Consider the following 26,575-nt stretch of genomic DNA (forward strand, 5'->3'; position numbering starts at 1 on the left):
TTCGGCTGCAAGTAGGAACGGCGCTGCCTCCCTGGCATGCAGAGGGTGTTTATGTTAAGGTACTCTGACATGCCCGAAGACGGGCCTTGGTATGCTATAGATGCCGTCTCATTGTAATCATGCAGCCGAATGTCGGCCTGGGCAGAGGCCCGCCACCTACAAAATATTGCGGTTGGGCGTTACTAGTAGGCAGTGGAGAATCTGAGCTTTGGTGTTCGTTGGTTGGGTGCTGGGCTACGTAGATAGGCACCGCACGCACGACTCACCATCGGGACACCCCGCAGATACGGACTCTTTGCTACACAGTCACTGGGCAGCGAACTGAAGCGCATGAAAAAAATTGAACGCGCCAGGGTCACCGACGCTCTTCCTTAAACACCAGTGCTTGCATCCTCGCCGTCGACTTGTGGCCCGATCCTGCTCAGCAGACACTCCTTGTGGAAATCACTCTTCTCTCCGTCACCCCAGCAAGAAAGCTCTTTCACAAGCGGCCAGGGTCGCCGACCTCGCCTTTCCCCAGGTTTCTCTCCAGCTGCCGCATGAGCCAGGGCACGATGTCGGCAATGGGTGCGGCCGCTGCTCGAGCAGTAACCAGAGCAGCGACGTCCTCTGCACGTGCTCGACCGTCGCGAGCTCTACGTCTTGCTCGATATCCCTATACTCCTTTGGCAGCGCACCAGATCTCGTCTCGAAGGACATATTCCTCTCCTTCGGCGCCCTACGCCTCAACCAGGTCGACGGTGGTGCAGCTGTTGAGCAACATTGGCTCCAAGAGGGAGGTCCAACAGTATCTGTCACACTTCACTTCAGTCTCCTCGCAGCAGTTTGCCGTGATCAAGGTTGGTGGTGCTATCCTGACGGAACACCTCCAGACCTTATCTTCCGCTCTTGCATTCCTCAACCATGTCGGACTTTACCCGGTGGTTGTGCACGGAGCGGGCCCACAATTGAACAAGATATTGGAAGACTCGGGGGTCGAGCCACATTTCGAAGATGGAATCCGTGTTACAGATCCCAAGACATTGGGTATTGCACGTGCCCTGTTTCTGGAAGAGAACCTGCGTCTGGTGGAGGAGCTTGAGCGCCTGGGAGTCCGCGCAAGGCCCATCACGTCTGGAGTTTTCACCGCCGACTACTTGGACAAGGAGAAATATAACCTCGTGGGCAAGATCAAGCGTGTCGACAAGAAGCCCATTGAAGCTGCTATCGAAGCTGGCTGTCTCCCCATCTTGACGTCTATGGCCGAGTCGGAAGAAGGACAGATTTTGAATGTCAACGCTGATGTTGCGGCTGGCGAGCTCGCCCGTTCACTTCAGCCCCTGAAGATTGTCTACCTTTCCGAGAAGGGCGGGTTGTTCAATGGAGATACTGGTGAGAAGATCTCCGCCATCAATTTGGACGAGGAATACGACCACCTCATGAAGCAGTGGTGGGTTCGTCATGGGACAAGGCTGAAGATCAAGGAGATGAGAGAGCTGCTCATGGACCTGCCTCGAAGCTCCAGCGTCGCCATCATCCACCCTGCCGATCTTCAGAAGGAGCTCTTCACGGATTCTGGTGCTGGCACTCTGATCCGACGAGGCAACAAAGTGCATGTGAATACCTCGATCGACCAGTTCAAGGACATTGAACAACTGAAGGAAGTTCTCATCCGCGATCGCGCTGGCCTCGACGCCAAAGCTGTCGTAGATAGGTACATCAAGAGTCTGCGAGACCGAGAGTTCAAGGCCTACTTCGACGAGCCAATGGATGGTCTGGCCATTGTTCTGCCACCAAACGGAGAAACGGTCCTTGCTCATTTGGCCACTTTGACCATCACCAAGAATGGCTGGTTGACCAACGTGGCTGACAATATTTTCGCCGCTATCAAGAAAGATTTCCCGAAGCTGATGTGGACGGTCAAGGAGGATGACGAGAATTTGACCTGGTTCTTCGACAAGGCTGATGGAAGCCTTACCAAGGATGGTGAAGTTCTCTTCTGGTATGGTCTGGAGACAAGTGACGAGGTCAAGGATTTGATGGTCGAGTTCACAAAGCACGGTCGACAGATGTTTGGCGATATCAATCTCGAGTCCAAGTTGCAACGAGCTGCAAGGGCTGCTGCCACTCTGGCAAGCAACGCCGCTAAATCAGCGGGCTTGACTCAGAAGAGAACATTCTCAACCCAGGCCAACCCCTTGAGAGCGGCGAGGCAAGCTAGATATGTTGCCAGACCTGCTCTTTCTATCCGCACCTATGCTACGACGAACCCCAACCCTCCCCTCGGCGCTAAAAACAGCTCCAATGACAAGCCTTCACGGGTGGCCCTGATCGGAGCTAGAGGTTACACCGGTAAGGCTTTGGTCGACCTGCTCAACCGGCATCCACATATGGACCTCCGCCATGTCTCATCACGGGAGCTCGCAGGACAGAAGCTCAGCGGGTACGACAAGCGCGACATTACCTACGAGAATCTCAGCGTCGAGGATGTTCGACAGATGGAGGAGAACGGAGATGTCGACTGTTGGGTTATGGCCTTGCCCAACGGTGTGTGCAAGCCGTTTGTCGATGCGATTGACCAGGTTGGTAAGAACAGCCTCGTCATCGACTTGAGCGCCGATTACAGATTTGACCCTGCCTGGACCTATGGCTTGCCGGAGCTTGTCGACCGAGCTGCCATCGCCAAAGCAACCCGGATCTCTAATCCTGGATGCTATGCTACCGCTGCTCAACTTGGCATAGCACCCCTTGTGCCATACCTTGGAGGTCAACCTACGGTCTTTGGAGTTTCGGGCTATTCTGGCGCCGGCACGAAGCCAAGTCCGAAGAACGATGTCAAGAATCTGACCGACAACATCATTCCTTATAGTCTGACAGACCACATCCATGAGCGCGAGATTTCGACGCAGCTGGGTGCACCGGTTGCTTTCATTCCGCACGTGGCTGTCTGGTTCCAAGGCATCCACCACACCATCAACATCCCGCTGAAAGAAGAGATGACGTCTCGCGATATCCGGAACTTGTACCAGGATCGCTATGCTGGAGAGAAGCTCGTCAAGATTGTTGGTGAAGCACCGCTCGTCAAGAACATTGCCCACCGTCACGGCGTTGAGATTGGTGGATTTGCCGTCCACTCCAGTGGCAAGCGAGTGGTCATCTGCGCCACCATTGATAACTTGTTGAAGGGAGCCGCGACACAATGTTTGCGTAAGTTCTGCTCGATTCAGTAACTAGAAGTGACGTGGTTTTGCTAACATTGATTCTGCACAGAAAACATGAACCTGGCACTCGGGTACGGTGAATATGAGGGCATTCCACTTGAATGAGAGGCTCCAGCACAGGATATTTGGAACAGGACGAGCAAGTATCTTCCAATAGTATCGAGTAAGCCAGAGCTCATGATGCCCGAAGTTGGACAACCTCGCGCCTCTCCCTCCAGCTGGTACTCTTGAAATTTGTTTATGGGCTGTATCTAGACAGAGAGTGAGTGCATGAACATAGAGGAGGGTTTGAGAAAGAAAGAAAAGCCTGGTTTTGAGCTATCTAGCATGAGGCATTGCATAATCGCATAAGCGGCCGGTCAAGTCAGGTCAGGTCAGGTCAGGTAGGTGTTCTGTCAGAAGGTTGCTTAGCAGAACAGAGATGGCGACGCAGAGTCTGAGTCTACGCGAACCAAGCTGAGCTGGATGGGTATTCATTCAGCTACACGGTGGAGGTCGCGATAAGGGAATGCATGAAGTTTCTTTCCTTTTATCTAAAATGGTGTTTTTCTGCCTGCGGAAACTGCATGGTGCATTTGTTCATTGTCGCTGCAGTCGTCGTTGATATGGCCTCTCTTCTGTGTCATGCATAGCACTGCGCTGCGCTCTACTGTACTATGCATCTGCATCCTCTCATCCGCATCCTCCTCTCCTGTTCACATTCATTTCACATCTCTGGTCCCATTCAACCTTTTCCTTTCTTCAATCTCGTTTGTTCTTGTTCGATTTCCGACTTACAGTCGTTTGTTCGTCTCCTCTGTCCTCACCAAAATCCACGTCACCTGTACCCGTTCGCTTTGCCTCTACCTCGTGGGACTCGGACTCGACGGTCCGCGAACAGTCCCTCGGCCACATGCGCCGCTGTTGAGAGATAACTGCTGGTTATACTAGCAGGAGGTTGCTCGCGGCGGCGATTCGATCCGCCCACAACAACAGCCGTCACGATGTTCTACAGTCATGAAAGTGAGTCTCTTGAGCCCGGCCCTTTTCTTCTCGTCCCACGTTGGTTTGCGCCTTGCCTAGTCTGCTCTTGCAAAAGAGACCGCACCGCACCGCAAGCACACGATTGAGTTTTTCAAAGCAAGTGCTGTAGGCCACTGGCGGCGAGAGATACAACACAGACAGGCAAGGATGGGATGCTAACGGAAATGATTGATTGATTTCTAGTGTTGACGAGTCGTCGGTATGGCGTGGCTACGATTTGGTAAGTTTTATTCCATCGGAACCTTTTACCTCTCCTCTTCCTCCCTGTTACTCCTCCTGATTGTCCTTCTCTATCCATGCGCCGCGGTCGATTCCGTTCAAGTCCCTTCCTCACTTCCAACACGGGTGCGAGTGCGGTCTGCTACCAACCTTCCCAGAACGGGACGAGACGAGGTCGACCGTGCAGTGGGCGAGTTGGAATTACGAACCTACAAATTCTCAGCATGCCACTACATGCAGTGCATGGCTTTCTCTCTTCCATGCCTTACTGTACGTGCTGACATACCTCTCTCTCTGTTCTAGGCTCGTCGCAACCCTCGGCAACAAATCCAATCTGAAGAAAGTCACGCGGCGGGCCATTCTCGACGTGGATGTGCCCAAGGCATGCGACGTTATCACGGAGCCTGATATGCCGTTGGCTTTGCGTTTACAGGGCAATTTGCTGTATGTCTCACATCCTCATACTCTGTACCTATACCCCTCTTTCCGTTCAAAAATTTGCCGTCGCTATCCCCGAGTCCCTCCGGAATCCCAATGCCCGTATCATCCTGGAGGTATAATGGTATGGACAGTATGATGGCTAATTGATATACAATACGCTGCGCGCACAGATTCGGTGTTTCACGAGTGTTTTCCCACCAATGTGGCTATGTGTTGGCGGACGTGACGAGTCTGCGGGACAAGATGAGAGGCACGCATGTGCTCTTTAATGAGACGGAACTGGATCCAGACGTGGGCAAGACGAGGTGAGTATTTCATCAAAAGAAAAATCTTTGCTGGAGAGGTGAAGTGAGGATTAAAACTGACTGATTCAATCCTCAGACCAGAACAGCTCAACCTTGCAGAAGATCCATACTTCATCCCCGATCTCGACATCAACTTTGATCTTGCGGCGTTCGGAATCTCTTCGGGTGGTTCTGGTTCCACGGTCTCTGGTCGGTCGTCCCCTGGCACCTGGCTGTCGAGCCGGTCTAGTCTTCTCGTAGACGATGATGACGAGGAACCTGGCCTGGAAATTTCCTCGCTCGATACACCTGGCGGCGGCGGATTCGGCATGCTCGGTACCGACTTTGGCGCAGGAACGAGCTCCGTCCTCAAAACTGGTAGTCGAGCGGGACATCCTCGTCCTCCTTCGCTGTTCGAAGAGGAGCCTGCTATCATTGACGATCCGATTTTCGACATTGACGACGACGGAGTCCTCCAACCTGCAATGCCTGTGTCCGGGGGTGACATTGACATTCAGAGCAGCGGCTCCGTCGGAGATCAAGGTCAAGGACCGCAGGGGCAGGTTGAAGATGAAGCAATGGCAGGTGGCGGCGTTGAGAGCCGGCTTGCAACCCCATTGCCAGAAGGCATGCCACTCCCTCAACACGACATCATAATGTACGACGACAACGACATGCCAATGTTCCTTGATGATGACCAGATCGACCTGGCTACTCCGCAGCATGCACTGGCAGCAGCTGAAGGTGAAGCTCCCGGCACGGTACGTTCGACTTCCTCGGTGCAGCCGCCCGATACTGAGTCTCGAGAAACGTCGGAGACAGCAGAAGCGCCCCAGCGACGAGCACGACCGGTCAAATCCATCCGGCCAGACCAGAGAACCGAGCTGAGCAATCGAGACTTGAACGAGTGGAATGAAAACTATCTCGTCAACATGGCAGCTGCCCTGCGCAGTCGACAAAGCCAAGTATCACGCTACGAAGCGAAGAAGAATGCCGAGTTCTGGATTCTGCATCAGGGAATCGGGAACATTGCCGGCACTTTCGGCGATGATCGTACACAGCATCCGTTCGCGCTCTTCAGCGGCCAATCGCTCTGGGAACTGCTGAGGGACGACAAAGCAGGGGGTACTAAGCGATCACGTTCACGCAGTGGTTCAGACACCGCAGAGGCAGACGACGGGGATGAAAATGCCAGAAGAGTTCGAGCAAGAACCACGGCGTCTCAAGAAGAACATGGCCGTGGAGAAGATGGCGTTGGCATTGACAACAATGACAACGGTATCAATTTCGACGAGGACGACGGCCTCAACATCCAGGGACCCGGAGGAGACGAGTTCAACATCGGATCCGAGGTTGGCCGCCATGCACCTCCTTCGTTGCCAGACCGGTCCTCGGGAATGCCTTGGAACACGGGCATCTCATCGCGTCAAAGCTTTGCGCAGCCAGGATCCCGGGGCCTTCGCCATGGCAGCGGCCTCTTCAGAATGAGTTCGAGTGTCGGTGGTCTTGCAGGCGGCATGGAACTTGTTGGACCCCCTTCTGCATTCGGCAGACGCGGATCTCGTTTCACTTCCGCCAGTCCGTTGCTCGGCAAAGGACCAGGACCGTCGTTTCCTCGACTGAGTAGCCAGGAAACCGGGGAGATGCATGGGTCACGACTCAGTAGCAATGTCAGCAACGAAAACGACTTTGCTGATCTCGATGCGCAGCTAGGTGTCGGCGCTGATGCTGACGTCGACGTCGACTTCGAGCTCTTCGGTCCTTCTGCGAATGTCGACACGCAGACAGCAGCACAGAGTCAATGGGTCGCTGAGACGCTGGAGAACGAGGCATACAACTTTCTCACCTTTGTCAACACCAAGGTTCAGGCTCTGGCAGAGGAAGGTCAAGAACGCGACCGCGGCGCCGCTGTCACGCTGGACGAGCTGCTTCCTCCGACGCAGCATAGTCAGGTTGTGGGCGCCCAGGCTTTTCTTCATGTGCTCGCGCTCGCCACAAAGGGCCTCCTCCAAGTCGCTCAGGCGGAACCATATGGTGAGATTGGGATTGCTGTTGCAGACTCTTGGGTTCCACAAGGAAAAGGAGATGAGCAGACTGTACCTACGGTTTAGGAAGGTAACATGTCGCAAATGGCTGTGGCTAGTCTTGACAACGACCCACAAGATGTCCACGGAAAATGTCTGCGGAACTTGAAGGTTATGCTGAGGTCGGCAAGTGTTTGATGTTCAAGAACCAAGACAAAATGGGTTCAAGTTATCAGAAGTGTGGAGTTTGAGTTTCCAGTGATGGCATACTGTAATGTATGAAGTGCCGGTATGGCTTTCAGTTGAGGTTCGATGATGATTAACTGGTACATGGGTACCTACCTACCTGTATGTGGCCGAGTTGTTTGTAACGGAGAGAGAACTTGAATGTCACCATAACCATGCAGTGGAACGAACTCAACTACCTAAATGTTCCTTTCCTCTGTGGGTTGCCTTGTTACTTCGACTAACTGATACAGTAGATACCTCACTCTGTAGGTGGAGCATGTGAGAGCAAGCAGTTTACACCACGAACCAAAACCTTGGCCGTTGCAGACGTCCCCATCCGAGTCCTCGATGCTTCAGGCTGTGGCGCAACTCGGCTTGAACTTGAAATCGAGGAATTCCAGCTTCGAGTCTCTATTCACTAGGTGCTATTTGTCGCTGTGCTTATGCAGTGTGGCAAGCCTGAGCCCACAGAGAAGGCCTTAGCTGAGACTCATGACGTTTCAAAGGCTTTTCAGCTTGGTCCAGGATGCGGGAGAGGCGCTGATGAGAAGGCTTACTTTGGCGAGCAGCCGGTTTCTGAGAGCCTTTATTACAAGGGTCATGCTGGGAGTATCGCAGACGCCTCGGGCGCTCGAGTCCACTGTTGTTCAAGTTCATCTCTAAATTGTGGTCACTGGGCAGTAACTGCAGCGGGCGAAGCAGAGAGCCTGGACCCAGTTCACGGTGTGCGCTGCTGTGGCTTGGCTCTGCAGGAAACTGGGACATGGCGGCGAGCATTGAGCGCTGCATTGTCTAACGGATGATCTGGGTGCGAGGAACGGGCAACGAAGTGTCAGTGGCTCAGGCTCAATGCTGGTTGCGTCGAATCACGGGCCTGTGCCTGACAAGGAACAGCCTGAGGCACAGCAGTGGCTGATGCAGTTGAGTGATGAGGCACGAGGGGCCCTTGAAACCAAGTCACAGCAGGGAATCCATCACTGACGCTTGCAGGAGAGTAGAGACACAGCGAGGGAGTCACTTTGCCCGACTCGTACACGGTATATTCATTCATTATTATTCATGTTGGACTCCAGCTTACTTACTAGGTAGGTAGGTTGTAGGTAGGTATAGGTGACACAGCCTGGCATTCAAGTTACGGGCATCTCGAGGCCCATAGATATCCATTGCTGGTCTTCCCCTGGCCCCTGGTGCAAACGGCGGCCCACAACCAGCCGAGTGCCTGAGCCTTAGAAGCCCCCAGCCGCGATCCTGGTTAAACGGTCCTTGATTTAAGTGGTGCTCAACTGTGCCCGGAGAGTGGCTGCGAGGGAGATCGTCTTTGTGCCGAAGCAAAGGTCGACCATTTTAATTCGATACGCCGTGCAGTAGAGTACCAGGTACACACTGCAGTAGTAGTTGGTACCACTGTGTAGCGTGTGGTAGGTTTGTGCATCTCCATCACAGACCATCCCGACTGACACCACATTGCCCGGACCACTGCCAGTGTGTCCTAACAACCCAGACCCAAGAACCTGAGGAACCACACTTTCTCCAGCCATATCCAGCGCCTTGTATGTCATGACTGCACGGGTCACGAGCCCACGAGTTTGCTACACGCAACGACGTATTTTCCTGTCGATCGCTTCGGAGCTGAATGATCTCGTTTCCATTCCTCGACGATTCCTACTTTGAGCTGCTGCTTTAAATCGGCCTTTCATTTCGTGCGGTCGGGTTCTACTGGAAGACAATGAACGCCATTGTTGTCCAGACTTTGCGCAAGACTTGATTCCTTTGGTTGGACATCTCTTTGTCCACCCGCTTCCAGCGACATACACAGACACATACACCAGTCCAGAACACCTCTCGGCAATACTGCCCGCCGCCAAATGGCTAGCCTGTGAGGCCGATATCTCATCCTAGGGACAAGATGATGGCCGGCAATCAATATCGCCAGCAGTGGCAACAAAGCCCTGCTCCGAACCAGCAATCATATCAGTACGATCGTAGGCACGATCAAAGGCAATGGCAAGAGAACGGGAGAGCTCAAGGGGTATACACGGACAATCAGGAATATCAACGATACAATGAGGCTCCTCAAGATCACCGCGGTTACGGCGGACTCGGAGGACAGCGCACGGCTCCAGCGCCCGCGCGGAGGAACAACTACGACCAAGACTGGCAATGGCAGGGTCAGGATCAATACTCTCAAGGAGGCTATCAGAACTCGTACGCCGAAGGCAGAAATGGATACCACGACCAAGCGTACAATGAGGATATATACCATGATCAAAACCATGCCCCAAACCGCACCTATCAATATGACGACAGATATCGAAGCCACAATGGCCAGCGCAAACCGCCGATGCAATATAACGCGAACGGGCCCGACAACTTGAACCAGCGGGGATCACCCCGCCATCAAAGGTCGGATCCTCCTAGTCCGGAGAAGAGATCGAAAAGTAAGTCCACGCTCAATCCTACTCTGCTTTTCGTCTGTTGCTAATTCGATGTAGCGCGGGAAAGGGAACGACTCGCGGCGAACCCGACGTCTCCTAAGAGCCTGGCCTGGGACAATCCATTCGGAGCGTTTCCGAAGAAGTCGTCTGAGAGGGAAAGGCGCGCCAGTTTGGAAAATGGACTAAACAACTTGACCATCAACGACTACCAGCAAAGCAGCGGAGATCCTGAGGCGAGACCGCACACGTCTCATGGTCATCGCGGACCGCCGAGGAAGGACCCTCCCCGACCTACCACTGCGCACGACCGCTCTCATGATATGGTTCGACCTGCTCTCCAGGAGTACCAGATACAACCTGCGCGTGGTTCGGCAGACACGCATCCTCCACGTCAGAACTTCAATTCAAATGGCTCTGGACCCACACCGCAAGGCTATCAAACCCAACCCGGGCGTGGTTCGGGCGATAGCGGTGGGCAACGGCGAGACTTCGATCCGGACTCGAGTCGACGGCCTCAGGAGGACTATGAGCCACAGTCGGGTCGCGGTCAGTCCTACCCTGACTATCAGCGTCAGAACCCCGGTCGAGAGATGGGGCGACGTCCGGTGCAAGGCTACCAACCACAACCTGGTCGCGGAGCAGCCGATGTTGGCAACCAGCGTCAAAACTACGATGCGGATATGGGCCGGCGTCCAGGACAGAACTACCAGCCACCACCGTCTCAGGGTCCAGACACCAGTCGCCCCCGTCAGGATGTCAGGACGAACCAATCGACTAATAGCCCTGCAAATCGACGGCCTGTTCCGGAACCACGTCGTGGACCTCCGCCACAGCCGATGAAGCAAGATCTACCACATGCTCAAGCATACGGCTCAATGTCTGACTATCCTTCTAATGGCGGGCTCAACATTCGAGGCGGCTACCAGCCTCAAAGCCCTCGGCGTCAGGAGTATTTCACGACAAACGAGCGTTACGATAATGACTACATCCCGCCTTCAGTTCCATACGAGTCACCTAACGAACCTTCTCCATCCAGATCCGCGCCTCGGTCTATACCTCAGAACAATTACAGAGCTGACCCCTATGGAGCGGAAGTGCCCAATCCAACGCCGCAATATAGAGGGAGAGATAGGGAAGTGCCCAATTTCGATGCCATTCCTCCCTACGCCAACGAAAACCCCGAAGACCACGTTAGTCCAAGCCCACCTGCTTCTTTCAACCCTCAAGTGTACCGCAAGCCAACATATCAGGAGCCCGGCTCATTACCAGGGCCGATCGATACCACTCAGAACAAGCCAGTTCCAGCCAAGATAACCGACTCACCTCTGGCCGAGTTCTCTTTCGATCTGCCGCCTAGTGGCAACAACCGACCCTTGACGCCGAGCAGAAATGATGTCTCTGCTCAAGCACCGTTGAGAGGAGAATACGGTGGACCCAGAAACTTTGACTCGAGAGCACCTCCCGCTGATGGGTATGGGAGTGTACAGACTCAGCCAGCACCAGTCTCACAGTATCCTCCACGAGCGGCCAGTAGAAACGGCATCAAGCCACCCGTGGGCGCGGCTCCTCCGATGCCTGGCAATAACCAAGGATATGGATCGTTTGGTCAAGCTCAAACACCTGTCCGGCCACACACGGCCAACTCAGCGCGTTCAGCACCCCAAAATTATGATGTGGGCAATCCTTATGACTCGGAATATGCGGACTACCGAGCACCATCCGCGCCGGCAGTATCGGGACCGTTCAATCAGGCATACAATCCCGCTGGAGGCAATCAACAATATCGGATGCCTTTTGAACAAAGAGCGCATCCTCGAGGAGGGTCTCAAGATAACTACCAGGGTGGCGGGCTTCGACCCAAGACATCTAATTCATCGCATCCTGTCCCTGTGCGAGTTTATCCGAGTGCCAACCCAACCAATACAAGCGCCGGTACGAATGCGAATAAGTCGCAGGTGAATGTTATCAACAACAACCCTGACGCGTTGCCTGCTCACCCGGAGCCAGTCAGGCCAGGCTTGAGCAATGGATATAATGCTGCCGGGTCGGCACAGCCTGTCCAACCCTTATCGAGACCGGCGCCAACAACAACACCGGCACCGGCACCGGCGCGACCACCGAGTGATTCCAGTGGAAGAAACACACCGCCAGTCAGCATCCAAGAGCTCAACCAGTTGCGACAAATGTACAGTCAGAATCCTGGCGATCATGCGCTTGGGCTGAGGCTGGCGAAACGATTGGTGGAAGGCGCTCGAGTGCTCTCGGATGAAGGAGGCAAGGCGGACGCGAAACAGACGCAAAAGAATCGAGAACGATATATTTTTGACGCGCACAAGTTGGTGAAGAAACTGGTGGCGGCCAATTATGCCGAGGCCATGTTCTACCTTGCCGATTGTCATGGCCAAGGACTCCTGGGGCTACCGGTGGACGCCAAGGAAGCTTTCCATCTCTATCAATCGGCCGCGAAATTGGGTCATGCACAAAGCGCCTACCGGGTGGCCGTTTGTTGCGAGTTGGGGTCTGAGGAAGGTGGTGGGACTCGACGTGATCCGATGAAGGCCATGCAATGGTACAAACGCGCGGCGACGTTGGGAGACACCCCTGCGATGTACAAGCTCGGGATGATCTTGCTGAAAGGTCTACTGGGTCAGCCAAAGAATCCGCGCGAAGGAGTTTCGTGGTTGAAACGAGCGGCCGAACGCGCGGACAAGGACAATCCGCACGCGTTGCACGAACTGGGACTTTTATACGAATCGACGACGCCTCTAGACAACATCATCCGCGACGAAGGATATGCGTTTCAGTTGTTCCAGCAGGCCGCCGATTTGGGGTACAAATACTCGCAATTTCGCCTGGGGTCGGCGTTCGAGTATGGGTTGCTGGGATGTCCTATCGACGCGCGACAAAGCATTGCGTGGTACACCCGTGCCGCGGCCCAGGGTGAACATCAATCCGAGTTGGCATTGAGTGGATGGTATTTGACGGGGTCGGAGCCGTTGCTCACGCAAAGCGATACCGAGGCGTTTTTGTGGGCGCGCAAGGCGGCGAGCTCAGGGCTGGCCAAAGCGGAATATGCCATGGGGTACTTCAATGAGGTCGGCATTGGAACTGCGGTGGACCTGGAAGAGGCCAAGCGGTGGTATTATCGGGCAGCCTGTGAGTAAACCCATCATCGGTTGAAGATTTGTTTTTCCTTCTGATTTGACAGTCACTAACCCGCACGTCTAGCACAAAATTTCGCCAAAGCACGAGAACGGCTGGAGGAGTTGAAGCGCGGCCAGAAGATGTCCAAGACCCGAGTCTCGCGAAGCAACGTCAACCGACAGAGTGATGGGGATTGTGTGGTCATGTAATGCAATCAGGTCAATGGGAATGACATGTAGTCAACGCCAACACGGATATGGACGAATCTGCTCTCTCAAGCGACGATGTCAAGAAAGGGGAATGGAATCAGGAAGGACAAGACAGGACACGACACTACTAGTACGACGCGGAGACGGCTACATACGAGCAAAAGACCTGGCAGGAGCAGAGAGTGTGAGGCGGTGGATACCTGGCGCAAATGGATTTACTGGTGTTCATGTTCACGCGGGAAAAATCTCATGACATGAAATCGAGGCCCTCAGATGTCGAGGCGTAAATCAGGGAGGCCAGCTACTAGCACTGCCACTGCCACTGCCAGTGCAGTGGATGATGTTGATTCGGTCATATGATACTAACTACTGTAATACAAATTCAAACACCCTCAAAAATGTCACAGTGCCTGCGTCCGCTCAACTGACCTCAGCCAACCTGAACTGATGACCGGACCGTGATCGATCGACGTAACTGTTGGTAAGGTTCCAACGAAAAACAAGAGTTGAGGGCTCGGTCGGTATGGAGGCTGGAGGTTGGATACTGTCGCACATGGCTGAGAGTCCAGTAGGTCACACGCCAGCTCTACGCGTAGTGTCTCTGTGTCCGTGCCGTGCCCGTGCTCGTGTTCTGCAATGTGATTGTGTCACTTGGGCCTTTGCAACCAAGATCTATATCTCGCATCTCGATCGATGGGCTGTACTGTTGTGCTGTACTATGCACTGTGCCGTGATGTGGTGTAGTAGTGTACTAGTACCTCAAGCAAATACCACCTATTTGGCCGGTAGTATGTACCTGGTAGACCTACTCGTTTGTTAATAAGGATGATTCGAATCTTTCGCATCTTCGTGGTCGAATCTAGGATCTTTAGCCCCGATTCTCGCTCCAGGCCCTCCACAGTTTTGGTCCCGCACTAAAAATCGTACCGGAAAACCAGTTGAACTCCACAGACTTCCTCACATTATTTCTTCGTGGTCAGTTAGTGACGTCGCACACCTTACAACTACACTGTGCTACACCCACCGACACTCAGATCACCAGTGCCAGTGGTTGACGACACTCGCACGGTCTCTGATTGCCTGGATGTCATATCCGACCATGACCTACGGTGCTGTAGGGACTCCTAGAGACTCCTGCCCGGCACAGGTTCCCGCTAAGTACTGTCACTCTGTATCTCAGGTAGAAATCCCATCCGATCTGAAGTACTCCAGTGTGAGCTTCTCTGCCAGTGAGCCTGACCCCTTACGTCGTTTACGTTCTGATCGACATCGAAATTCTTCGGGGCTACTACTACTTCTTCAGAAGTACAGCTACCTACCCTTTTACTGCTGCTGCTAGTAGAAGTGATACACTCTCGTCATCCCTTTTTATTCCTCGTTTCCCTACCTACCTTATCTCTCAAGTGCCTCGGCGCATCTTCCTTTACTATTAAGGCTCTTTGCCCTCCTTGCCTCTGCCTGTACCTAACTTGAAATTGTACATTATTTCCTCGTGGAGACACGAGGTATCCTTCCTTCGACCGCTACTTGAGTTTTGAGACGGATGCAGCCCAGCCCATCGGGCCTATCGTCTCTCAAGTGAGATATTCCACAGAGGGAAACCCCCGCTACTACGATCCTACCGTTCTCGTCTTCTCCTTGAGAGTCTCTGCAAAGAACCATGAACATGATCCGTTTCCCGACATTTCGCCCCTCTCCGGCCTTTGACACCTCTTCCGCCGAAGGATCTCTTCGCGAAATCCTGCGCAGGGCATCTGACCCCGACCCATCGCACTCTACCCGATCAGAGTCCCCAAAGTCGATTCCGAGTTCGAGTCTTTTCGGCCTGAACGGCAAGAAAAAGAAGAGGTCGAGTTCGAGTTCGACTTCCACATCAACGCCGACTGCAGTGACAGCAGCTACGACTTCTTCCATGTGGGATGCGCCGACGATGACTTCAAGTTCCACTTCATCGCCCTCACCCGCCTCGTCACGCACTTCTAGTCCGAGAAACAGTCAGGCGTCAGCTTCTACACAAGAGATGAGTTCGAGTCTCAATCAAAGTCCGGGAACGAGAACGAGAACCAGAACCAGTGGGAGTTCGGGTTTGAGCGGAACGGCGACTAAAGAAAGAGGAGCATCAGCAGGGGCTGCGAGTCATCATAAACCACCCAGCTTTTCGTGGCGGTGACGAATTGACGATCCACACCACATGAAGTTTGACGCTGGTTCCTATGCAGCTACTACTGGGCTGCACTCCACTGCATTGCATGCCTAGGGTGAGAAGTCAGATGCCGTTGTGGACGAGATGATCAAGGGGAGCATAAGAGAGGTGGCACTGGATCCTGCGAGAAGTCAAGTCAAGTCAATGCGTCACGACCACGACCACGACCAACTACAGTTGGGCCGACGCCGATGAATGAAGAGGATAGGACACAAATAACCGAGGGGCCAGTGGTGGATGAAGCCACGCTGCGGTGGTACAAAGGAAGAGAAAAAAGAGTTCATGAAGCAATTCAGGTCAATTCAGGTCATATCAAGTCAGATCAAATTAATGAAGGAACACTACAGTAAAATATCGTCAGTGTCAGGTCGGATTTTTCTTTTTCAAGCGCTGGAGCCAATGTATTGGGTCGAGTTGAGCTGGGCGTTTGTGTGACATGGTTGTTTGTGATCGAGTACTACGGGAGTCGAGTCGGTGGGAGCACGGGCAGGTCTGCGCAGGAAGCGATTTGATCTCGACATCTTGCACATACTGGGTGGTGGGATACGGATCCTGGGGATGCAGTTTGCAGTTTGTGGGTTCCCGTCGTGTTGTACCTTACCTATGGACCTCTTCGAGGTATGTATCATTGTCATGCCTTTAGATAGGGACTGTAAAGATATTTAATGCCGTTCCATATAACGCACAATACTAGTACCTGATATGTATCTATATAACAGTACATATATGTAACCAGGGGTATGTGCTGAAGAGGTCTCCTAGTATTCTACCGCAGTGCTACGACCAGTACTAGTCGGACAAGAATAGTATATCTACCTAGTAGATAGCCACACCAGATGTGTGTGTGTATTTGTTTGTACTGTTGGAACCGTTGGTCGTACCGCCGGTGGGTGTGGTGTTTCGAGCTGAACACAATGTATATACTGTATCCTAGGTACAATATCTAGGTACTGTATCTCTCTCTCTCTCGGTGTGCCCAATCTCACCCACCTCCACCACTGCAGCTTAACTGACTGCGTCCAAGTTGGGGTCAAGGACAGGAAAAGAAGCAAAGAGATGGAATGGCGAAACGAACTAAGGCAACAGATACTTGTTACCGACACACAAACTTGCGGCGGTAGGAAGGAAGAGAGAAGAGTATAGCAAAGGAGCTTGCTTTTGTTCCGCTTCACTCATATGCGAAAGTAGTACTGTATCAATCCTAGCAGAATTGGACTTCCTTGCCCACTGCATCTGAGCACGACCTGGACCATGGCAAGTCAAGTCCATCTTGTCGACACACGAAACGCTTTGGTCCGTCTCCGCTCGTGAGTCCGACGGCATGAGCTTGACGCTGGAGATCAGACTCTTTCTCCCGCCTTTGGATCCCACTATGGCCCATACCACATATAAGGAGATAAACTGCTTCCCAGTTCTTCTTTTCTTCCTCTCCTATTTTGCAACTAGGACCCTAAACCTTCTGCTCGACCTTTTTCTCAACCTTCTTGGCAGCGCCTTCAATGTCCCGTTCCATTTCCTTCAATGCCGCGGCCGCGCTGCCGGCTTCGGACCGCTTGTACAAGAAGATCCGGGTGGTTTGGATAGTACCGACGAGGAACAGGCAGAAGTTGACGGCGGCGAGACTATACAACACACCCATTATTAGTCATGATCGATCGGACAACATTTTGCAAGTATAGTCTCTTGTTCTTTCTTCTTTCTTCCAACAACTTCTCCGTACAGGGTAGGATGAAAAGAAAAAGGCGGGACAGGTTCAACGTACAGAATGTTCCTGGGTTTGATGATGAAGCACCATCTTGTCCAAATGGAGCCGGTGGCCATGAGGGCCAGGTTCTGCGTCAACGACAGTTTCTCGGCTGGTCGGAGGAAGTCCGAGGCACCGGCGAGGACGACTCCCCATTTCATGACAGGGGCCCTAGATAGATATCCAGTCGTCAGTAAAAAATACACTTGTTTTGGAATTGCCAACACGAAAACGACTGTCGCATGAACGCCCAGGTCCGGGTCTTGGACCACTGCATGCCAGATGGAAGCCATGTCTCTGAATGCAGCGCGCTGCTGGTCTTAGGAATCTTCAATCCACTGCAGTGGTGACCCGTCCGGTCCAGTCAAAGATGGAAAGATGCCCATAGCCATAGACCGGAGTCAAGGCGCACATATCACCACCATACGGCCAACATAAAGATCCAAGATTCAAGCCATTCGACCCGGCGTATTCAACAATATCTTGCAAGGACATATCATAGTATTGTTCTCATACCAGAAATGCACGGTCTTGATCCCAACCTCGCTGGTCCATAATCTCTGCCACAAGCTCTGTTGAGAAGGAGCCTCAACTGCCGGGTTGGCCGTTGTTCCCTGGTACCGGCGGAAGATTGGGTTTCGAGCCTTGAACTGGGTGAATCGAGACGCGGTCTGACGAGACCATTGCTGCGCAGAACCGAAGCGCAGACCGAAGCGGGCGGACATATTGGATATCAATCGAGGTGCAGCGACAGGGACCGGGTGGACGTTCAAGGGGACAAACAGGAGAATAGATGGTCAAAGGAGCGGAGAGTCGCCTGACTGTTCAGATCAGGTCAGGACAAGGGTCGATGCGATGTTTGGGTGCAGGGAGAGAGAGATTGTGAGATGAGAGACTGCCGGTAAATGAGTAATTGGGAATTGGCCGAACCCGGGGTTGAGATAGAGAACTCCGGGCCATGAACGATGCGGTTAGTACCACAGCTGATGCTCCAACGGCGTTGATTGGTAGATGCTTAACTCCGAGTAGCCGCGACCGGCTTAGTCATCCGCTTTCTGCGTCTTCGGACTTATTGCGCTAATTGTGGCCTGCCGTGCCGTAAGAAACAGTACAGTCGGGGATGCTCGACCGTATCTGACCACCCAAACCAACCAACCAAAGCGCACCTCATTCCCGTCGTTTGTCATTCGAGTTCAAGTTGGGTTGTCGTCGGAGAAAGGTCACATTTCTGGAGTTATGCGCCATTGATCCTCTGTGTCCCTCGACGGTCGTTGCTGTTCCCTTTTTCTCAAGGAGTAGTTGTCATTCACCGGTGTCCGTGTCAGCGCCGTCATGGCGAGCAAATACGCCTTCACGCAAGGCCTGAGAGAACTCCGCTTCCACCTGTGCGGCTCAAGCCAGGCAAGTGAAGCTGCAAGGTACGCATACAGATACACACACCATACCTACGCATATTCCCCCAATCAAGATGCCATGTCCAATGCAGACGAATCTTTGTCGGCGGCAGCGGCAACGGCATCGCTCGCCGCTCGTGGAGTCTATATTCTCTTTTTACGAGAGCCGGTTATGCTGACAGACATTCTTTCGTTCGCCAGATCATTTCTCAAGCGAGCATACCCGACAATGAAGCATCACAATCCCAACACTCCTATTTTAATTCGAGAAGCTACAGGCGTGGAACCAAAAGTGTGGGCAAGATATGGTATGCAACTCAGTTTATTTCTTTGAGGTTGACAACGCCTCTCACGCTTTACGCGGGCGGGAAATTTGAGGGTTGCGAAAACGGGGAGAGGAAGGCAGAAAGAGAGCTGACATTTGGCGTTTAGGTTACGGCAAAGAGAAATCGGAATCGTTATCAGGTAAGCTTAGATTGGTATACTTCTTGAAACAGTACACATGTGTTTGCAGCTTGAATGCAACTCGTGTGCATTTGAGAACAGTGGTTCTAACTCGGTTATGGGATTGCAGGACTTTCGGACAAGGAAATTGAAAACCGCGTGACTGAGCTGGTCAAGCACGAATAAACACCCTCATCTGCTTTCGGAGGAGCGCCGCTTCACACAGATATTACCCCGGATAGCCGACGACTGTGTCATGGACCCGAACCGCTATGAATGAGAAAATTGCTACCCGGGAGGCCACAACAGAGAAGATTGGGATGAGAAGATCAAAGATGCACTTTATACCATTGTAGTTTCTTCCGCCAGTCTAGACATCGAGCACGCGCACGCCAGCCCTCGAAGGAACCGACATACGAACTGTACATAACATGTTGGGTGCCAGCGCGCCCAGCTCAGGTTATACGAATCAAAATTGGCATGATACCTTTCCATCTCTAGCATATATGCCATCTATTCAATACAGCCGCTGTGGTATTTTATTCTGCTGCAGTGACGTCTCTGGTTCACTAGCTTTCCTCCTGTTCAAACTTATACTGGGCCCAACCCATACTACCTTCAGCCAGTGTCCACAGCTGCTTTCCGGGATCTGGACCAGCAGCACCAACAGCAATATGAATAGGCAACAAATGCTCAAAAGTAGGATGAGCCTGTCTGGCATCCGGACGGGTGAGCAACTTGATCATCTTTTCGTCTCTCTTCTCGCCCGGCGGTGTCTCCACAGCCTCCTTGAGCGCATTATCGAACGTCGGCGCATATGGCATGGTCTGACCCGTCCCCATGACCATCATGTAATGTCTTAGATTGTGCACCGACATGCCACTGCCTATAACCAAGACATTTTGATCGCGCAGCTTCTGCACCGCCCGCCCCAGCCGAATGTGTGCCCCGGCATCTGTATCGTCGTCAAACAGACTGACCTGCACGATCGGGACGGTGAGCGGGTTCTCCTTCGGGTCGAACATGACTTTAAAAGGCACAAAGACGCCATGGTCCAATCCCCTCTCTGCCTCCTGCGTCTTGATCCCGTTCTCATTCAACAAAGAAATAACTTTCCTCGCCAGCTCCGGCGATCCCTTGTTGGGGAATTTTTCCGAGTAGTAGTGTCGCGGGAAGCCGTAAAAGTCGTAGATCAAAGGCTCCTCCTCGGCAACGTTGACTTCAATCGTGTTGGGCCGTTCGGCTTGCCAGTGTGCCGAAAAGACCACGACGGCCGCCGGTTTGATCTTTTCAGTGATTTTTCGACCTATTGCTTGGAGTTGCGGGTATACTGGATGGTCTTTTTTGTACATGGTGGTAGGACCCTGTTTGGTACAAGTAGGTATGTCAGTTTATGCGAAAGTAGGGTCAAATCGACTGATTTGATGGATGACCCAGAATAGCACAGCCTAGCCCAGGAGCACCAGCAAGCACCATAGAAAGCATTGAAGAGGAGCACATTGTTCAAGGAAAGGAGATAACTGCTGCTGATACTGATGCTGCTGCTGCTGCTGCTATAACTATGGAAGCGCACCGAAAAGGAAAACCGCACAAAACAAGCAAGAGACAGAGGGAGATTGGATTCCTCGAGAGTAACTGGTACTTACACCATGAGACACAAAATATACCGGCATTCGTTTATTCGCCATTGTGGATGAGGTGTTGTTGGTAGCTGTCGATGTCGATATAAACGACTCGGAACCTTCCGTTGTGCCGCTTGAAAACAATTGATGACTTATTGTCGATGATGATGTTGTTGTCGCTGCCCCTGCCCCCGCCGTGGTCTTCGTCAAGAAGCCCGCGCCCACCAAAGCCCTCAATGAGCCAAAGATGCGCGACAAGCCTGAACCGAAAGAGGAGGAGGAAGCCACCTCGTCGGAAATGGAAGTGCTAGGAGCAGTATTGGTGGGATCGTATATGCTTGCAGCCAACAAAATGCCCAAAATTGAGACGATAACAAGGCCACTGAAGAAGGTTGCTGTTGAACTGGAGCTTGCTTTTGCTTTTGTTCTTCGGTTTTCTTTTGCTGATGAAGGAGATGTTGAAGCTGATGCCGAAATGCCTTGAGATGATGTCGGTATGTTCAAATTCCCGTTATGGCCGTTGCGGACTTGACGAACCATAAGAGAATTGACCCGGTAGAGAAAGGGAGAGGTGCACCGGCAGTGATGCGCCTCAGCTGCCAATCGCGTTGGACTCTGGACACACCGTTCCGTTCCCTTGCCGCGGGGATATAGAGATGAGAGAGGAAACAATTGCAACTGTCGTGCAGGGGACTTCTTGCATTGAATAGGAGAAGAACGGTACGCAAGAATAGAGAAGGGTAGGGAAAGGCAGGTTATCAACTTCCCTTCGTTACAATAAATGTACCGGAGTATTTGTTTATATACAGTACCTTGAGGCAGGAATCGTTAGATATATACTTTTATTTTATGCAGGGATGGGTAAGAAGAGGGAAAGTACTTTACTGAACGGAGTAAAGGTAGCCTTGCGCGTGGGTGGGTGGTTTTGACAAGCGGACATTATGTGATGCGGAATTGGCCCGTCGTTGCTTTGTTAAGCTCCGAGTCCATGTTGTCCGCTGCCGTGACGAAAAGACAAGGGAGTTGGCCACTCCACTCGACACTGCACTGCACTTCTAGTACTACATATGTCAATGAATGAGCTGGCAGTGGACAGGACGATATCCAAAAACATTGAGGTTGACATTGCATAAGCGATGAGCAAGTTGGCGTAGCCGGCCTAGCGGAATCAAAACTCGACAGACGCTTTCACTACACAGTACAGTACTTGTTGGTATGAATCAGTCGCAAACTTGTACATTAGCTACAGTGACTATACAAAACATGGCTGTCTCCTTCAGTTTGATACTGTATCCAACATCGAGACGGTAGTAAGAATGTTGGTTGGGTTTACAATTTGGCCTTTGTCGTGCCCTGCTGTTTCTTCCTCTCCTCAAACCACTCTTTGATTTTCTGCCTGGCCACCTCGACGACCTCCTTGTCCTCCACAGTGGCAGGGACATTGACTTCCTTGTCGTAATTACCTTCGACGGCGTTTTCGACCAGTTCTCGCAACACGCGCCGTAGTGTTTTGCCGCTCCGGGTCTTGGGGATCATGCCTTTGCCCTGGACGATTCCTCCTAGAGAGGCGATGGCGCCAATCTGCGTGCGCACAATCTTGTTGATACTGTCAAAGAACTCCTTGGACGGCATTGCTGGTAGATCAGACGATGTTGAGGCCGAAGGAATCACGAATGCAAATGGTAGATGGCCCTTCATTGCATCGGGGATGCCAACGACACAGGCTTCAGCTACACCGGGGTGGGAGGTGATGGCTTGTTCAATGGCACCTAAGAAATAAATATTGTGGTCAGTATCCAATGGTCTTACCGCCCAAGAAAAACGCAGCGACATACCTGTGCTGAAGCGATGCGCTGCGACATTGATAATATCGTCGCTCCGGCTCATGACATGGACGTAACCGTCCTGATCGATCATTCCGGCATCCCCTGTGTCCAGCCACTTGCCGTTGAAACGCTTCAGATACCCCTTATAGAACCGCGAGTCATCATTAAACAAAGTCGTGAACCCTGTAGGAGCCAGGGGCATGGCAAGAACAATGTTGCCCATCTTGCCTTGCTCCACCTCATTGCCTTCATCATCCACAATGCGCACATCGAAGCCCGGCATGGGCTTGCCCGCGCTGCCAGGCTTGATGGCCAGGGCTTTGTGTTCTTCGCGGCTGTTGGGGTCGAGGCCAATGGCGGGTCGCAAGGCGAGACCAGTCATAGGACTGCCCGACTCGCTGGACCACCAGTGGTCAATGACCCGAGCGTCCGGGGCTGCATACTTGCTCAAAAGGTCTTGATAATGCACGATGATGGACGGCTCAGACCGTTCGCCTGCAAGGAACAACCCCCGCAGATGCCGCAGTGCACCTTTCTCCCCATGTTTTCGGAAGAACTTGTCCTCTGGATCCTCCTTTCGGATGGCCCGTAGGGCCGTTGGGGCGGTGAACAGTGTAGTAACTTTGTATTCGTCGACGAGGCGCCAGAAAGCGCCAGCATCGGGAGTGCCGATCGGCTTGCCCTCGTACAACACCGTGGTCGCACCGGCCAGTAAGGGGGCGTAGACGATGTAAGAGTGACCCACCACCCAGCCAATGTCACTACCGGTGAAAATGACATCCCCAGGTCCCTTGACGTCAAAGAGATATCTGATGCTGAGATTCAGGCCAACGGCATGTCCACCTGCTTCGCGGAGGACGCCCTTGGGCAGGCCTGTCGTTCCGCTGGTATAGATGATGTACAAGCCATCGGTGCTTTTCACCGGCACAGCTTCGGCCCGTACACCTCTGTTGCGGGCGCTCTTGACCAGCCTTTGCCAATTCCGCTGGCCGGCATTTTTGTTGACAGGATCCCATCTTCGAATCTCACGCTGCCAGATGATGGTCTTGCTGGGCTTCCAAGTGCTTCGTTCAATAGCTTCCTCCACAAACGGCCTGTACTCCAAAGGCCCCTTGGTGCCTTCGATGGCACAACTGGCGGTTAGAATGACCACTGGTTTGGCGGCATCGATTCTTTGGGCCAAGCTGGCGGCGGCGAATCCTCCAAACACCACGGCGTGCATCGCACCCAGCCGCACTGCAGCAAGCATGCCGAAGATGGCCGCCGGGATCATGGGCATGTAGATCAGAACCACGTCGCCTTTCTTCACTCCCTCTTCTCGTAGAACCCCGGCTAGAACCTCCACCTCTTCCAGCATCTGCTTGTAGGTGTATTTCTCTTTGGAGCCGCTCACCGGGCTGTCCCATATCATGGCAATCTTGTCCCCGTTGCCGGCTTTCACATGCCGATCAATGCAGTTGTATGTGGTGCTGATTTCGCCGTCCGGGAACCACGACCAGTGTGGATGGGTTGTGCCATCTTGTAGCCGTTTGGTCTTTCGCTGCAAGACGCTGCGGTAAGGTTTGTGCCAGTAAAGCTGTTTCGCGTGTATATCCCAGAACTTCTCAGGGTCGGCAAGAGAAGCTCGCTGCGCCTCGTCCTGTGCTATATTATGAGGGGCCATAACGGCGGAAGATCAGGGTGTTGAGACTGGCGCCGTCAGGCAGATATGGGAGACAACGGAACGGAACAAGAACGGGACTGGGTATGTATTGTGGCAGAATGATACAAGGCCGGGATCACAATATGGAGATGTGCTGGGATGTATGTACAGGGAGACACAGAAGAGCAGAAGGGATAGAATGAGGACCGTCGACTATAGTGGCATTCTCTCCGGGACAAGTGGTCAACCGATACCTGATAAATAAATGATTAAATCTGTACGAGCGGCAGGGCTCTTACTAAACAAAGATGAAGCACCGCGAAGGTCAGGACTCGGAACATATAGTACCCTGCCTGGGGATAAAGCCATGGAAGCGGGTGGACAGGAGTGTCCCAGGCTGGGTCAAGTGCCAGTGGGGTATGGGGTAGCCGACGCCCAGGACATCGGTCGGACGGAGTAGGGTCGCCGGTCTGTTCCAAAAGAGCCTTTTAGCCCGCCTGTCGAATGCAATAATACAGGCGACATCATTCGATCGCTGTCTATGGAAGAGGCTGGAGGAACGGCATGATTGGTAGGCCATGGCCGCCATTGCTGAGCTATTGTCTCGAGCCTGAGGGAGCAGTTTGTACCTAGCTTCAAGTTCAGCAAGGAACAAGAACCGAGGCTCTCACCGACGACTCGGAGGCTGCTTTGCGCAGGCTTGGCACTGGAAACACCTCCTAAGACAACTGCACGGCACCAAACACGAGCAACTGTTACGAGCCAACAGGTTATTGCTTACGACTGCCATTCGGCGATGTTTCGGATCCTCGAGGTGTTTGTCCCCGTGGAGTGACCTCCTTCGGTCCTCGAATGCCCCGCAATGGGACCTGCGGACGTACAGGAACATGAGAGGAGAAAGCTCCGAGAGAACACCGGGTTGGAAAGACGGACGAAAATGAACAGGTTAGCGACGACCTCTCCGTCCACCGTCCTCATGTTGTAGCGTGATGGCCAAGTCTGAAATTGATATTGTCGGCTTTGCCGATGCGCACACTCAGGCTGCACAGTACCTTACGTAAGTGGTAGGTGCAAAACTGTGAAGCGTCCAGCCTGACGGCGCCGCCCTGCGCTGCCAACTGGCACCAGATTTGGTGCGGAGATTAGGCTATCTCGCCGAAATAGCATCCGCTGTCAATCACACGTCTGGCACCGCATGAGCTGTCGAAGCCGTCAAGTAAAATAGCGCAATCATAGCGCAATGGCCATCAAAACAAAACAAACACACGAGCACGGCACCAGGCAGCTGTATCAGGGCAAAATCGAAAGGCAATTTTGAGGTGTTGTTTCCGAGTGCTTTCGGGCCAAAGGTCGAAATATGCAAGTTTTCCAAGGCAGGAAGGGGAGTGCAACAGTGACAGTCAGTTAGCAGGCAGTGTTTCCAGTAGAAAAAAGAAATATTCACATTTTGGATGCCCCGAGAACTCGCAATGCAATGCTATCTTCAAAAAAAGTTCCATTCATTAATATAATAACAGATGCCCAGGGTCTGAATGCAGGAGCGAGTCCGCATGCCCAACAACGACCAGTTCAAATCTTGGTCCAATGCGCCCGTGAGAAGCAACCTGCAAACGAATTGCAAAACAAGTCGTCATGTCCGCCATCTATGTCCATGCCATCGGTCGCCCACTGCAGCCGCGCTGACCGGTCGTTGTTTTCCCCTGAGCCACTAGATATCAAGAAGTCAAATATTGAGCCATGAGCACCACCAGCCGATCCGCAATGAACTAAATCATGCAGACCGGCTAGGGCCACTCAGACTGGACAGCAATCCACCATTTACAGGAGGAGAGCAGCGACGGCACCAACACCGGCAAGACCGGCACCAACGTTGGCAACGAGGGCGTTGGCAGCGCCAGTGTAGGTGGCCACAGGCGGGGTGGTCGGGGTGTAGGATCCCCAAGCCTGGGTCTTGGTCTCACCGGCCGGGACGGCAGGCTTGGTGGACTCAGCAGCCGGGACGGTGGAGGACTTGGCCCAGTCAGCCCAGGTAGAGGCAGCACCAGTCTTGGTGGTGACGGCGCCAGTCTCGGTGGCGGTCTCGCTGTGAGATTATTAGAATGCAGTTCACCGTTAGGTATGGTTAGAGCAATGCTTACCTGCACGAGGTCGAGGTCTTGGTCCAGACTGGGACGGAGACGGTGCATGGGCAGTCAGTGATGGTCAAGGTGGTGGCGCTCGTGATGGTCCAGGTCTTGCCAGCGTGGGTCAGGGTGGTGGCCTCCGGGCAGTAGGTGGTGATGGCAGTCACAACAGTGGTGGTGTAGCTGTCAGGAGGAGTGCTGGAGGTCCAGTCACCCCAGACACCAGTGGAGGTGGTCTCAGCTGGCTTGGTGGTAGTGGTGGTAGTCACAGCTGGGGTGGTGGTGGTGCTCTCCTTGGTCCAGTCAGCCCAGGTGCTGGTAGCAGCGGCCGGGGTGGTGGTGGTAGTGGTGGTAGTGGTGGTGGTGCTGG

The 26,575-nt window shown here is 53.0% G+C and overlaps 9 protein-coding genes across 9 annotated transcripts in view; 4 read left to right on the plus strand and 5 right to left on the minus strand.

Annotated features, from left to right (window-relative positions):
- Positions 1-539: 539 nt before the first annotated feature.
- On the plus strand, positions 540-7,278 carry HMPREF1120_05526 (uncharacterized protein; the record flags this gene model as incomplete). The annotated part of the gene is made up of 7 exons (XM_009159706.1): positions 540-3,186; positions 3,250-3,276; positions 4,134-4,202; positions 4,407-4,443; positions 4,746-4,886; positions 5,054-5,188; positions 5,265-7,278. The coding sequence occupies 7 exons, from the start codon at positions 540-542 to the stop codon at positions 7,276-7,278; spliced, it is 5,070 nt and encodes a 1,689-aa protein (XP_009157954.1).
- HMPREF1120_05527 (uncharacterized protein) lies at positions 6,411-8,456 on the minus strand. Its single transcript, XM_009159707.1, has one exon. The coding sequence runs from the start codon at positions 8,206-8,208 to the stop codon at positions 7,861-7,863; it is 348 nt and encodes a 115-aa protein (XP_009157955.1). The 5' UTR covers positions 8,209-8,456; the 3' UTR covers positions 6,411-7,860.
- Positions 7,703-13,608, plus strand: HMPREF1120_05528 (uncharacterized protein). Its single transcript, XM_009159708.1, has 4 exons — positions 7,703-8,456; positions 8,513-9,857; positions 9,912-13,010; positions 13,083-13,608. The coding sequence occupies exons 2-4, from the start codon at positions 9,326-9,328 to the stop codon at positions 13,205-13,207; spliced, it is 3,756 nt and encodes a 1,251-aa protein (XP_009157956.1). The 5' UTR covers positions 7,703-8,456; positions 8,513-9,325; the 3' UTR covers positions 13,208-13,608.
- Positions 13,609-14,197: 589 nt separating this feature from the next.
- On the plus strand, positions 14,198-16,146 carry HMPREF1120_05529 (uncharacterized protein). The gene has a single exon (XM_009159709.1). The coding sequence runs from the start codon at positions 14,868-14,870 to the stop codon at positions 15,375-15,377; it is 510 nt and encodes a 169-aa protein (XP_009157957.1). The 5' UTR covers positions 14,198-14,867; the 3' UTR covers positions 15,378-16,146.
- A 262-nt stretch (positions 16,147-16,408) lies between these two features.
- HMPREF1120_05530 (uncharacterized protein) lies at positions 16,409-18,084 on the minus strand. The gene is made up of 3 exons (XM_009159710.1): positions 17,671-18,084; positions 17,173-17,325; positions 16,409-17,032 (listed from the first exon to the last, which is right to left on the minus strand). Exons 1-3 carry the CDS (start codon positions 17,877-17,879, stop codon positions 16,861-16,863), a joined length of 534 nt encoding a protein of 177 aa, XP_009157958.1. The 5' UTR covers positions 17,880-18,084; the 3' UTR covers positions 16,409-16,860.
- Positions 18,085-18,314: 230 nt separating this feature from the next.
- On the plus strand, positions 18,315-19,736 carry HMPREF1120_05531 (NADH dehydrogenase (ubiquinone) 1 alpha subcomplex 2). The gene is made up of 4 exons (XM_009159711.1): positions 18,315-18,572; positions 18,750-18,856; positions 18,981-19,013; positions 19,123-19,736. Exons 1-4 carry the CDS (start codon positions 18,487-18,489, stop codon positions 19,176-19,178), a joined length of 282 nt encoding a protein of 93 aa, XP_009157959.1. The 5' UTR covers positions 18,315-18,486; the 3' UTR covers positions 19,179-19,736.
- Positions 19,562-20,344, minus strand: HMPREF1120_05532 (uncharacterized protein; the record flags this gene model as incomplete). The annotated part of the gene is made up of 1 exon (XM_009159712.1): positions 19,562-20,344. The coding sequence occupies one exon, from the start codon at positions 20,342-20,344 to the stop codon at positions 19,562-19,564; it is 783 nt and encodes a 260-aa protein (XP_009157960.1).
- Positions 20,345-21,821: 1,477 nt separating this feature from the next.
- HMPREF1120_05533 (propionyl-CoA synthetase) lies at positions 21,822-24,780 on the minus strand. Its single transcript, XM_009159713.1, has 2 exons — positions 22,450-24,780; positions 21,822-22,383 (listed from the first exon to the last, which is right to left on the minus strand). Exons 1-2 carry the CDS (start codon positions 24,101-24,103, stop codon positions 21,944-21,946), a joined length of 2,094 nt encoding a protein of 697 aa, XP_009157961.1. The 5' UTR covers positions 24,104-24,780; the 3' UTR covers positions 21,822-21,943.
- A 1,120-nt stretch (positions 24,781-25,900) lies between these two features.
- Positions 25,901-26,575, minus strand: part of HMPREF1120_05534 (uncharacterized protein) — a gene marked incomplete at its 3' end in the record, with an annotated part of 2,010 nt that continues 1,335 nt past the window's right edge. The window contains exons 2-3 of the mRNA XM_009159714.1: positions 26,221-26,571; positions 25,901-26,165 (exon numbers count right to left, since the gene is read on the minus strand). Coding sequence (XP_009157962.1) covers positions 25,901-26,165; positions 26,221-26,571 — 616 coding nt within the window. The remainder of the gene's footprint in view (positions 26,166-26,220; positions 26,572-26,575) is intronic.

This window comes from Exophiala dermatitidis (genome assembly GCF_000230625.1).
Source record: "Exophiala dermatitidis NIH/UT8656 unplaced genomic scaffold supercont1.4, whole genome shotgun sequence".
Taxonomy (NCBI): domain Eukaryota; kingdom Fungi; phylum Ascomycota; class Eurotiomycetes; order Chaetothyriales; family Herpotrichiellaceae; genus Exophiala; species Exophiala dermatitidis.

What these genes read in the sequence shown, in the direction of transcription:
- HMPREF1120_05527 (XM_009159707.1), bottom strand. Translation starts at nt 8,208, where the DNA reads ATGCAGCGCTCAATGCTCGCCGCCATGTCCCAGTTTCCTGCAGAGCCA.
- HMPREF1120_05528 (XM_009159708.1), top strand. Translation starts at nt 9,326, where the DNA reads ATGATGGCCGGCAATCAATATCGCCAGCAGTGGCAACAAAGCCCTGCT. An exon ending in TCCGGAGAAGAGATCGAAAA is followed by an intron (nt 9,858 to 9,911) that starts GTAAGTCCACGC and finishes AATTCGATGTAG; the next exon opens with CGCGGGAAAGGGAACGACTC. An exon ending in GTGGTATTATCGGGCAGCCT is followed by an intron (nt 13,011 to 13,082) that starts GTGAGTAAACCC and finishes CCGCACGTCTAG; the next exon opens with CACAAAATTTCGCCAAAGCA.
- HMPREF1120_05529 (XM_009159709.1), top strand. Translation starts at nt 14,868, where the DNA reads ATGAACATGATCCGTTTCCCGACATTTCGCCCCTCTCCGGCCTTTGAC.
- HMPREF1120_05530 (XM_009159710.1), bottom strand. Translation starts at nt 17,879, where the DNA reads ATGTCCGCCCGCTTCGGTCTGCGCTTCGGTTCTGCGCAGCAATGGTCT. An exon ending in ATCAAGACCGTGCATTTCTG is followed by an intron (nt 17,326 to 17,670) that starts GTATGAGAACAA and finishes ATATCTATCTAG; the next exon opens with GGCCCCTGTCATGAAATGGG. An exon ending in ATCAAACCCAGGAACATTCT is followed by an intron (nt 17,033 to 17,172) that starts GTACGTTGAACC and finishes TGTGTTGTATAG; the next exon opens with TCTCGCCGCCGTCAACTTCT.
- HMPREF1120_05531 (XM_009159711.1), top strand. Translation starts at nt 18,487, where the DNA reads ATGGCGAGCAAATACGCCTTCACGCAAGGCCTGAGAGAACTCCGCTTC. An exon ending in CAGGCAAGTGAAGCTGCAAG is followed by an intron (nt 18,573 to 18,749) that starts GTACGCATACAG and finishes TTCGTTCGCCAG; the next exon opens with ATCATTTCTCAAGCGAGCAT. An exon ending in AAAAGTGTGGGCAAGATATG is followed by an intron (nt 18,857 to 18,980) that starts GTATGCAACTCA and finishes TTTGGCGTTTAG; the next exon opens with GTTACGGCAAAGAGAAATCG.
- HMPREF1120_05533 (XM_009159713.1), bottom strand. Translation starts at nt 24,103, where the DNA reads ATGGCCCCTCATAATATAGCACAGGACGAGGCGCAGCGAGCTTCTCTT. An exon ending in AGCGCATCGCTTCAGCACAG is followed by an intron (nt 22,384 to 22,449) that starts GTATGTCGCTGC and finishes TTTATTTCTTAG; the next exon opens with GTGCCATTGAACAAGCCATC.